The 12,377-nt window shown below is 38.4% G+C and overlaps 1 protein-coding gene across 2 annotated transcripts in view; it reads left to right on the top strand.

Moving 5' to 3' along the window:
* The window catches only part of osbpl3b (oxysterol binding protein-like 3b), a 109,018-nt gene that overhangs the window by 36,504 nt on the left and 60,137 nt on the right, over window positions 1-12,377 (top strand). For both annotated transcript variants that reach the window (XM_061915823.1, XM_061915821.1), the window contains exons 2-3: window positions 8,831-8,963; window positions 11,292-11,408. In XM_061915823.1, coding sequence (XP_061771807.1) covers window positions 8,868-8,963; window positions 11,292-11,408 — 213 coding nt within the window. In that variant the 5' untranslated portion in view covers window positions 8,831-8,867. The remainder of the gene's footprint in view (window positions 1-8,830; window positions 8,964-11,291; window positions 11,409-12,377) is intronic.

The raw sequence follows: 12,377 nt of genomic DNA, 5'->3' as shown, positions 1-12,377 counted from the left end.
TTTTACTGACATTTACAAGTGTTAGTAAAACTCCATGCTCCATACGCTGCATAGTCACGGCATAGTCTGCCTCATTAGTAATAAGTCCGCCTGCCTTCATTCACAACTTGAGCAATTTTGCCTAACTTAGAGGTGGCTGTTTTTCGCAGGCTAGATTGGAGAATACGAATGACAAACATGCTTAACCTCAAGTGTGTAAAAAAAAAACAAAAAAAAACAATTAGGCACAAACAAGACAGAATGGGGCCCATTTTGCAAGTTACAGGCCAATTCATGCTTTCTCTGCTATCACAGCTATGATTTTGTATGAAGTCTGGGAGAGGCTGATATAAGGAAATCAAGTATGATTATACAGTACCAAAGTATATTTGCTTAATTATAGTGCAGCGGGTGCTGCTAGTCACTTAAATGCTGTCATTTTTGGAAACATGACTCCATTTCCTCACTGCAGGGTCTCATCCATGAGATGTTTAGTCCTGTGACTCACATCTTAATGATGCCTAAAAGCCTGTTGGGCCTGTCAGTCCCTTTGGCAGACGGTGGAGTTAGTGGAAGGACGTAGAAACATCTCCAACATCCAGTGCAGAATGTAATAGAGGGCTTTCAGCTTTTGTCAATTTAGTTAGTGCGGCTTAAAAAGACATTACGCCATCTAAGCTGAGATCATTAGCTGGGTACGATCTGCTGAAAGGTCTCAGAATAAAGAAACAGACTGTAGTCAAAGGTTTTTACAGTCTCTTTCTGCCTTGCTGGTGTTTCCATGGCGGCCAAAGCTGGTGAAAATGTCCAATCCTTATGGCTCAAGGGCAGGTGTCGTAGTTCTTGCCAAGTTACCACACATCATTGTCAGGTCCTTAAGTGAAAGCTCTTGAGGTGGAAAACGCTGACGTCTAATTTGACCGTCACCCTGATGAAAGCCTAGGAAGTGGCAATGTTGGATGAGATGAAAGGGCTCCCTCTTGGATGATGGTGTGACAGACCTGGCGCAGCGCTGGCGTGATCAATAGAAAGTGGATGAATAAATCATAGCAGAAAGGGAGGCAGTGCTGTGCTGAACTGCCACATTGATAAGCACAATAGGTCGAGATGTTGCTGATTGGTGCCTTTACATACTGTATCCGTGTGAGACCTTGGCTTAAAAGAGGTTCCACATAGGGCCATACAGCACAAGTCTTGCAATTGCTGAGCAGGTCATGTGGTTACTTAATATTGGTATCAATCTGGTACCAACTTAATACCATTGACCAAAAACTAGGGATGTTCTGATCAGGGTTTTATGCTGCCATATTCAGATGGTCCATGAGTCATATCAGCCAATACCAATAACGTTATTGATCACATGTATTAACTGTACATTTTCAGTATATTTATGGTGAGTGCTATCAACGGTTTACCAATATTAACACAATATTTTAACTAGTTCCTTTTTTTTTTTATTACATACAATTGTTTGAGCAAAACAGAGTCAATAGTACACAATAATTAAACACAATCAAAAACTAACATCTACTACTTTGTTTAAATTATTTGGGTTTAGCCCTCAAAGTCCTCATGTGTCCCGGGCATTATTCCCTGAGTTTGTAAACATTAAGAAAACAACAACAACAACAAATATTTTGAGAGAAAAAAAAATCGTATCACTCTAGTTCAATCACATACTGATATTACTCTTGGTGTAGACACCACCAATATATGAATCTATCCTCGTTTTACGTGTGACGTACTGACCGTGATAATGCTAACACACCAACAGTTGTACTGATATTATCCCTCTTGAGACTCTTAATAATCTACTTGTTCATTTCCTGTTAATACAAACCCTGTTTCCATATGAGTTGGGAAATTGTGTTAGATGTAAATATTAACATAATACAATAATTTGCAAATTCTTTTCAACCCATATTCAGTTGAATGCACTACAAAGACAAGATAATTGATGTTCAAACTCATAAACTTTTTTTTTTTTTGCAAATAATAATTAACTTAGAATTTCATGGCTGCAACACATGCCGAAGTAGTTGAGAAAGGACATGTTCACCACTGTGTTACATCAACTTTTCTTTTAACAACACTCAATAAACGTTTGGGAACTGAGGAAACTAATTGTTGAAGCTTTGAAAGTAGAATGAATTCCCATTGTTGTTTTATCAATCAATCAATCAATCAATCAATGATTATTTATATAGCCCTAAATCACTAGTGTCTCAAACGGCTGCACAAACCACAACACAAACCACTAGGACATCCTTGGTAGAGCACACATAAGGGCAAGGAAAACTCACTCCCGGTGGGACTTCGGTGACAATGATGACTATGAGAAACCTTGGAGAGGACCGCATATGTGGGCAACCCCCCACCCTTTAAGGGCCGAAAGCAATGGATGTCGAGTGGGTCTAACATGATACTGTGAAATTATTAAAAAATTTATGTAGAGCTTCAGTCGTTCAACAGTCCGGGGTCTCCGCTGTCGTATTTTACGCTTCATAATGATCCACACATTTTCGATGGGAGACAGGTCTGGACTACAGGTGGGCCAGGAAAGTACCCGCACTCTTTTTTTATGAAGCCACGCTGTTATAACACATGCTAAATGTGGCTTGGCATTATCTTGCTGAAATAAGCAGGGGCATGCATGAAATAGACGGCGCTTAGATGGCAGCATATGTTGTTCCAAAACCTGTATGTACCTTTCAGCATTAATGGTGACTTCACAGATGTGTAAGTTACCCATGCCTTGGGCACTAATGTACCTACATACCATCACAGATGCGGGATTTTGAATTTTGCGTCGATAACAGTCTGGATGGTTCGCTTTGCCTTTGGTCCGGATGACACAATGTCAAATATTTCCAAAAACAATTTGATATGTGGACTCATTAGACCACAGAACACTTTTCCACTTTGCATCAGTCCATCTTAGATGATCTCGGGCCCAGAGAAGCCGGCGGGGTTTCTGGATGTTGTTGATAAATGGTTTTCGCTTTGCATTGTAGAGCTTTAACTTGCACATACAGATGTAGCGACAAACTGTATTTAGTGACAGTGGTTTTCTGAAGTGTTCCTGAACCCATGTGTGGTGCTATCCTTTAGAGATTGATGTCGGTTTTTGATACAGTGCCGTCCGAGGGATCGAAGGTCACGCTCATTCAATGTTGGTTTCCGGCCATGCCGCTTATGTGGAGTGATTTTTCCAGATTCTCTGAATCTTTTGATGATATTGTAGACCATTGATGTTGAAATCCCTAAATTCCTTGCAATTGCACGTTGAGAATCGTTGTTCTTAAACTGTTTGACTCTTTGCTCACGCAGTTGTGGACAAAGGAGTGTACCTCGCCCCATTCTTTCTTGTGAAAGACTGAGCATTTTTTGGGAAACTGTTTTTATACACAATCATGGCACCTGTTTTTATACACAATCATGGCACCCACCTGTTCCCAATTAGCCTGCACAACTGTGGGATGTTCCAAATAAGTGTTTGATGAGCATTCCTCAATTTTATCAGTACTTATTGCCACCTTTCCCAACTTCTATGTCATGTGTTTCTGACATCAAATTCTAAAGTTAATGATTATTTGCAAAAAAAAAAAAATATATCAGTTTGAACATCAATTATGTTGTCTTTGTAGCATATTCAACTGAATATGGGTTGATAATGATTTGCAAATCATTGTATTCCGTTTATATTTACATCTAACATCATTTCCCAACTCATATGGAAACGGGGTTTGTAGTTGCGAATCCTTTTTGCACCGAAAGCCCTCCATTTTCAAATGACTTTCTGTAAACAATATAACAACATACACACAATAGTAAAAATGTAACAGAACAAACAAAACAACAAAAAAACAGATATTTACGAAACTAAACTTAGAAGAGAACTGTACAATACAGATCTTATCATACTAATATCGATCCAATACTTATGCTACCGTACTACCTCGGGATACAATTTTAATTCGTTTTGTTGATGCAACTCATACCTCGAAAAACTTGTATTGCAAAACAGCGTCACCCACTGAAATGAAATAAAATCAATTTAGTCGGTGCTTGGCCTTGTCAAAAAACAACAATTTTAACATGATATTTATTTTTTTGGAGCTTCACCTGTATACCAAATCAACTAAGAACTGCAGTAATTTTATGAAGTAATGCAATAATAATGTACAGAATTTAATTTGGAGGGCAGATTTCTGCAAATCCATTTTCATTGTTTACGCAAAGAGCCGTTCCAAAGACTTGATTCGTTCATGAACGTCTCATCTCATTTTTTCCAAGATGGCGCTGCTGTAGTGGCTGCTGTACGCAGGAGCTCTGTGCTCTTGTGTCATCCTTTTGTGTTTCCCTCTTGTTTTCATGTGTTATTATATTTTTTGGCATTTTGGTCCGGGACCCTTTGGGACTGTGTGACAAGGTGTGGCACTTTCGTGACCTCTGTGGTGCTTTTTTTGTGGACTTCTGGATCTGCCTCCCGGGAGCCTTTTGGCCATGGAGACCAGCTGCAGGGTCTCTGCTACACTAGAGTCTGTTTGGATGTACTGGAGGAGATGCGGATGAGGGGACAGGACTGTGGAGCTAGCACTGAGCTACTGGGACGGAGAGGCTTTGCGGTGTCTTGGCTGGGTGAGCAGGTGTCGGACACCTCAGTCACCTTGGACGTATCCTCGCTCATCCATGCGGACTGGACACTGGCCGAGAGTGGAGTCGGCTGTCTTGGTTGCTTTGATGGGTCTGCTCCCGTCTCTGGCCATGCTCCCTCCTCCCCAGCGGACAATGGCGCGGAACACCGCAGAGGCCACCACAGTGTATATGTTTCTTTTACTTTTTATTCATAGCTGTATGTAGAAGTGTCTGGTTGTATCTGCTGCTTTAATGTCTTTAATGTCCTCTGTGTTCTTTGATGTTTGATGTTTCCCTCTTACACACATGGAAGAGGGATGTGTACTATGGCTATGAGTTGTTGTTTTTTTTAGTTTTTTTTTTCCCTTGGCCTCAGTCTGCACCCCCTCTCCAGGGCCTAGGCTAAGACCGATTTTTTAATTTTATTTTAATCTTCTATTTTTTTTTCTTCACCCCCCCCCCCCAGAATCACAGCTGACCTGGACACAACATACACTTTTTGACAAACATATCACACCAGGCTGACGTTCTTCCAGAGCTTATCCAAAACCGCCGCTCAACATTGCTGTGTTGCATCCGAAATAGCTGCAATCGTGCGTTTTTTTTCTCTTAAGGTATTCATGTGGGATTTCCTCAAGCATTGTACATGTAGAAGAAGGAGAAACACAAGCATGTCTGGATGACTCGCCTCCATCTTTCCAGTCGTTATCTCCAAGTTACGATACCGCTTATTATGATGCAGGCTGTGGCTTTCTGACGTCACTTCCTGTGTGGGGCGAATTCTTTCTGACGTAACTTCCTCTCTGAACTCAGTTTGTAAATGATCAATAAGTCGAGCCGCAGATTCAAGAAATAGACTGCGCACTTACCCGTGTAAAAAATTATCCAAGTAGGGGAACCTTAAACGATTGGGTTAGTGTGGCTGACACGGGGCTTAGGCTAAATAACTATTTGTTTAAGGAGTTATCTGGCTTAATGTAGACAGGGCCTACATCTTTGTGTTGTTTAGGTTTCTCCTCCCTGCTCTGATCACTATAACCAGCAGTGGGCCAAACAGCTGTTAGTTCCCCAGTGGGTAGAGTAACAACCAATTAGTGCCTGTGTCCCAAAAGGAATAAGCGGTAGAAAATGAATGGATGTTCATAAGTCCTCCTTACGATAACAAGCCACTACTGTGCCACTGACGGCAACAACCGAATGCGGTTTTTATATGTTGACATGGTAAGCCTTGCAAAAACATACTGTTAATGAGTGTGTGTGAAGTGCAGCAGTAAACTGAAGATTACCATCTCCTGAAAAGGCCCCAATTATTTTTACACTCTGGTGAAGTGATGATGTGGTTTTCCACTGTTGATGGCACGCCTCACGACATCCTGACATGTGACAATTTGCCAGTTTGAGGATGCAGAGAAGCGTTTTGTGACACTGCCTATTTCCCCCAAAAGAGATAATTTGATCGCTCAGTTTGTTTATTGTACATAAATGCATATTTGCATGTCTACACCAGGTTCAGTTGGTTCAATAAAAAACGTTTTCAACATCATGTCTATGTAGTAGCTATTGCATTGTATGGGACTGTCAATCAGCTACAGTGAAAGCAATCCATTTCCATTAATGGATGGTTGGGGCTTTATCTTCTGGATACGCACAGATAAAATCTATTGTTTTCCACAAAACTGCAAGCTAAATGTGTGTGTGTGGCGGGGGATGGAAAGGTTGGGGGTAAGTAATTAGTGTTTCCGTGTTAAAGTGTCCAGTAACACCAGAAAAGTACTCAGATTCTCAAGGGTTACTTTCAAGGTTTTCCCCAAATTGCCAACATGCGATGGGGATGTAGGACCGAGGTCAATATGATGTCATCATATAATTAACATAATCTGTTTTGACGCATGTATTTTCTTTAAACAAGCTTAAATAAATGTCTACATACATTTAAAAACAAATCTGTGTTAACTTATTAGTAATTAGTATTTACATAGTTAATTTCTTATATTTTATCATTTTGCTCTATTTTTAATTGTCGCTGCTTACCGGTATACTACAATGTACTTTGTTGAGAATTTTTCAAGTTTGTAGAGACCTCTCCAATTATTTTAGTGACATTTTCATTATTGAAACGATCAGCAATAAATATAGCATCTTTTTCTGGTGTTATTGGAGGCTCGTGTTTACAGACTTTTTGCTTCTGTCGCTCAATGTCTGCAAGAAACAGCGAGCGCTGCAGCGAGCCTGACGTCACACTTGGTTTGCTGCAGCCTTTCTCTTCCTAAAAGCCGCCACTGTCCTCATGTTGTAAATCTGTGTCGCGGGTATATCTCGGATATGTTAAAGTACGTCCACATTGCATACATCCAGCATCCGCTGTAGACATTCGTGTGAGTCTTGCCTACGTGATCACAACATCCGGTTTCAGCAGCGATATTTCGGTGATCAAAGTCTTTTTTGGCGGCCCGATTTTCGTTGTATCACTAGTCAATAGTTCGCAAATAATTAGCTATATACATACAAATTAATACAATGTATTACTTCAATTTGTTTTCACGCAAAAAAAACTCAGTTTTAAGGTATGGCGGCTTGGTGGGGTGCCACTATGTACAGGAAACGCTGAATTATACACGCTTAAACATTGTACACCCCGAGGGCCCAAAACGTGCATTACATACCAATGTGATATGATATTTCAGTTTGAAGGTTATCAGTCTGAAATTTCACTTGGGAGTTTTCCAAATACTTTTTTTCCATGAAATTGCATTGTGGTTTTGATCAAAACCTTGTTAGAATAGGATGTAAACAAACTATACACACTTTTTCTTAAAAACTCCCATTATAACTGCTATTATTAAATTACCTGTAACCTTAAATTACTATAAAAAAACAAATTATTCTTATTCCTGCTGATTGAAAAACAAGAATATATAGTTTTGGTGTAATTGCACTCTTTAATCACCAGCTAATGGCAAAAAACATGAACATAATTCTCAGAGCCTTGATTAGCATTAACAAGTTTAACTACTATTAAACCGCTGAGATGCAATACAAATTGGGCAGTTAAACTGTATATAACATGGCATGTATGTATTAAAGGACAATAAATACAACCAAGTCTTACCTGCTTTCGCTCTCATTCTAGCTTTTTTTTGTCTACTTGTCTACTGTCTCAAAGTCAACTTTATCATGACTTTTTGACATATTGAAGGCTGTAATTACCCAACCTCAAATATTCGGTTCTGTAACTTATTTTGAAAATATTGCATATATTTTGAATTTCCCAATGTAGAAAATGTTTAAAAATGTAAATAAATTATAAAATTTCAATTTTGAAAGTAAAAACTTATTACACTTTAATGACTGGTTTCCATTTGGATCCTAAGAGTAAGTGTGTAAAGTCAATCTTAACCTTGCACAAGGTTTAATATAGCAACATCCTTGTTAAGTTGGCAACACATTCTCTGTCAGACCAGGTGTCACATCTTTAAAACTTTGTGAGAACTACTGCCTAAAAGTCTGCAGAAAACGAAAACTATTAATTCCAATGAGTGGTTGTGTTATTATAGATCACATACTTTGCGTGGAAAACAACTTATGAAACTTTTTGACCCTTGTTTTGTGGGTATGCAAGCTTTTATAGATGTGACCACATAAGTTGTTTACTGTACAGAGTTGGAACGATAAGTTACGATCGCACACAGTCCACTTATAATCTGTTGTTTATGAGCGAGGGCAATCGGCAGCACCAAATGTATTTGTGGCAGACCGCTTTATATAAATGAATGTATGAGAAACACTGCAACTAATTATACATGCACATATCTTTAAATGCATAATAAATTAATAATGAATACAAAATCTAAAATTCAACTAAAATGCACCTATGGCTTTCTGCACACTTGAGAATTACAAAAGAATATTATAAAAGCCTGAGACCTTTTGATTTTTTAACGCTTAGCACTCTCTGTAAGTGTGCAATATGAATAATTTAAACTGCAGTTGAACACTTTACGACCGAACTTGTTTGTCAATTTCATTTTCGGATCCGTCATTGCACCCCATATTGGAGACACAAAAACAAATCACTCTAAGTAAGCTAATGTATTTTTCAGTGAGACTCAGCTGAAAAGCTTTTAGAAGCCCTGAATATTAAAGCCATCTTTTTTCTTCCACCTTCGCCCCCGATGACCTCGTGTCCACTTCTGTTTTCTCACTCGCCTTACAGGAATGTTGCTGCTATTCCAATCATAGTGTATAGTGAAATGGGCTCAGAAGAGCGCATCTCAGCCATGTCGCAGAAGATTTCAAACTTGTCACGAAGCAACAGCAGCTCCTCATCAAAACTTGACAGCCGACAGGTAATATGAAACTTGATTGTGCCCATAATGCACAGCTTCTTTTTTTTGTGTGTTCATTCAGAGTTTGTGTTTCTCTTTATTTATGTCATGTATATACAGTACTTGCATTGAAGCCCTGTTTACTTCCGTTAACACTACAGCTCATGTGACGTCATGATGCTATGTTTGCATGTGGGTCAGTTTGTATTCACATTAGATGTTGCATTTTTTTGTAATGTGAACGGTTACATAACAAGGTCAGATTTGACCAAAAAAAAACAAAAAATTGTACATCCTACACTGCAGTGTGAACTTAGCCTTAATTACGTGTCAAAGTCCTCCTCCAGGCCAGACGCCAATCAACTGCAACGCCTATGTTTTAGTTGTTAGCACTTCCATATCGAGTCTACTGATAAATATAAGTTAAAATGATACGCTACATTGGTGGCCTTTAGCATGGAAATGCCTGTACAAGCCAGACTGCCCCATTATAGGAGAATAGAGAAAAATAAGGAGCTTATTGGTTACTGTAATACTTTGGACTACAACTGAATAAAAAATTCCGGACACGCACAAATTTATTCGGGTAAACGTCAACCATATAAAGAGATATCCCCAAAATACGTCACTAAAGTCTCAAATTCCAATCGACTCGTTTGAAGCAAGTTTGGAAGACAATATTTTTTTAATAGATATACTTTGCTATGCCTTCATGGTTTGATTCCAATTTCTCAGGACTTATTGTGATCCCAAATACACAAAAAAAGATACGAACAGGTAGGACAAGTTGGTTTTGCATAATAGGACCCTTTCAATATTAGCATGTCAATTTATCAGCAAACATAACTCTGGTTCGACTGCTGCTCCCATCAACCAAGGTGTGCAACAAGGCTCTATACTTGGTCTCCTTCTGTTGAAAATTTACATTCTAGCCCTCGCTCAACTTGGTCAACTACTACGAGAGCGCTCTGGTATACTGAGCATACTTATGGACACGGTCATCACCCCAACCCTCATCCACCTTAGCTGTTTCAGTTCAGGTAATTATGTTGATAAACTCCTTCTACTTACCTTGAAAATCATTCCACTCAATCTTTCCTTTGCCTCACCTACATGACCTTTTGAAAGCATTGCAGTCTTTTGACACCAACCACTCATTTGTGAAAATGAAAGTAATTGTACCAATAAACTTTTTTTTTATATATAATAGTCCCCAACTAACTTCCTCCTTTAGAAAGCAGTGATTGAATGACTGAATGGCCACAAACTGAATTTTCCACTACTGCTATTGAACCATCTACTCAATTAGGTTTTATATTGCATCGTTCTTTTAGTGCTATTCCAATCTGCAACGTCAGCTTCACCTCCCTTGCTGCCACAGACTTCTGAGGAATTTGGCACCACGAGCCAACTGTTACGGTTGTTGCGCCAATTCGTATGTCATTCATTTTTCATAGCACACAAAAGCTTTTCCATTTGTAAATACAAGTAGTAGGATATTGTAACTGCTGTTTGCCCACAAGTCATACCACCAACATGAAATAAGGTGCTCATGCAGGTTTAGCTCCTCAATACTCGCAGGCCTATCATGATGTAACCTGTATATGTTTCTGTGTTTACTCAGCAAGGCTGGAGACATCTATATGTGTAACTTGGCATATTTTCCTTGAATCTACGTCACTGCTGTCACTTTCGGCCTGGAAGACAAGTGACTCACGATGTGACTCTGCCATGGGGGCATATGACAAACCCTCAAACGAAAAGAAAACGTCTCCTTTTACTCCTCCTTCATTGTTTATTTTAGACAGATTCCCTCCCACTGGTTATTTTTGCTGTCTTATGGTGATTTTTGTACACTGGAGGTTTTCAAAATAAGTTCTTAGGACCACCAAACCACAGCCATGACAATGTCATCATTTGCATGTGAATCCTCACTGCCCCGATTTACATTAGTATTTGATTGATTGATTGAGATATTTATTGACATCTTAAAGAATTTAATCAATGTTATGGTTTAAAAAGGCAAATGGATGGCACAAAAAGCCAAAAGGCTTGTTTCCATTGTGGTCCATTAAATATTCATCACATTTGATACATTCAATAATAAAATATATATAACCTGTAACATATATATAAAAAATAGGTTAAACAAAAGGATAAATTATGTATATATACACAGTATACATGTCAGGTTATGTGAAAAACAATATATACAAAAATTGGGGGGGAGTATATACACTATCTACATGAATTATTAAGTATCACAATGGCAAATATAGGTTCAGCTATTGTGTACAATAATAGTTTTCATCCCTGTTGTCCATTAAATTGCTTACATTTCACCCACAGGACAGCTGGGAATTTGTGGAGGGTATGCGTGGAGGCTTGGGTGGTGCCCTGGAGCCCCAGAAGCAGGAAGGTTATGTGCTAAAGAAGAGAAAGTGGCCCCTCAAGGGCTGGCATAAGGTATCCACCTCCTGTTTGATGTTTGAATACAGTATATATCTTTTCCCACTGTGTAGCCATGCATTCAGAGTATATCTTAAGGCTCTAGTTATTATCAAACAAAGTGGCTGTATGCAGCAATTAATTTGCTTGGTAGGTGTATAAGTCGGGATGTAACAATATTAAAATGTCATACCATTGTCATCATGACCAAAATGATCAAACTTATCATTATTATTGCAGTAGTGTTGAATGTGCTCAATAAGTACTTGTACATACACTAAATAACTACAATAATACAATATAATAAATAGACACTGTTAGAAACGCCACTATTTTGCATGTTTTGTGTTTCTTATTCTTTACTGATTGTGTTTCAATCTTAGTATTTAATCTGTTTTAATGGCTAAGCTTTTATTGTTTATATATTGTTTTGTATTGTAGCACTTTAAGATTTATTTAAATCAAAAATGCGTAACAAATAGAATCGGTTTTAAGTTTTTACTATTTCTGGAGGGCTTTTTGCACTTACTCTGTTCAGCAGTCCTAAACGCACCTTAAAAACACCTCCGAGTATAATACTATCACTTTGTTCTAAGAGAGCACAGCTGGTAGGTTGAAAGTGCATGATTGAATATCTTAGTTCCTTCACACAGTATTGTGTTGTATAAATTTGGATTGATACCGTACCAATTTCCAGTACCTGAGAATCAATTCCAGTTGGTACAAATTTTTGGTGCTTTCTATGTGTTGATAAATATTTGATTAATGATAATAAAATAAAAAAATGTTTTGCAACATTTAAAAATGAGCTTATTTACCTGCAGTCCAGTTTTTATATCTTGTTTTTTTATACGATTCCTGAATTTCAATTCAATTAAAGTCCAAGACCTTAATTGTCAGCAGTGTACAGCTTCTGTATTGGCTAGTCAGTTCAGTCTGTTGAAATGGTCATGTAACATCGCTAATGCTAATTAGTAGCGTGTCAAT

Source organism: Nerophis ophidion, linkage group LG11 (genome assembly GCF_033978795.1).
Source record: "Nerophis ophidion isolate RoL-2023_Sa linkage group LG11, RoL_Noph_v1.0, whole genome shotgun sequence".
NCBI classification, from domain to species: domain Eukaryota; kingdom Metazoa; phylum Chordata; class Actinopteri; order Syngnathiformes; family Syngnathidae; genus Nerophis; species Nerophis ophidion.
The sequence above is the reverse complement of the archived record's forward strand: the minus strand, read 5'-3'. Positions and strand labels throughout refer to the sequence as shown.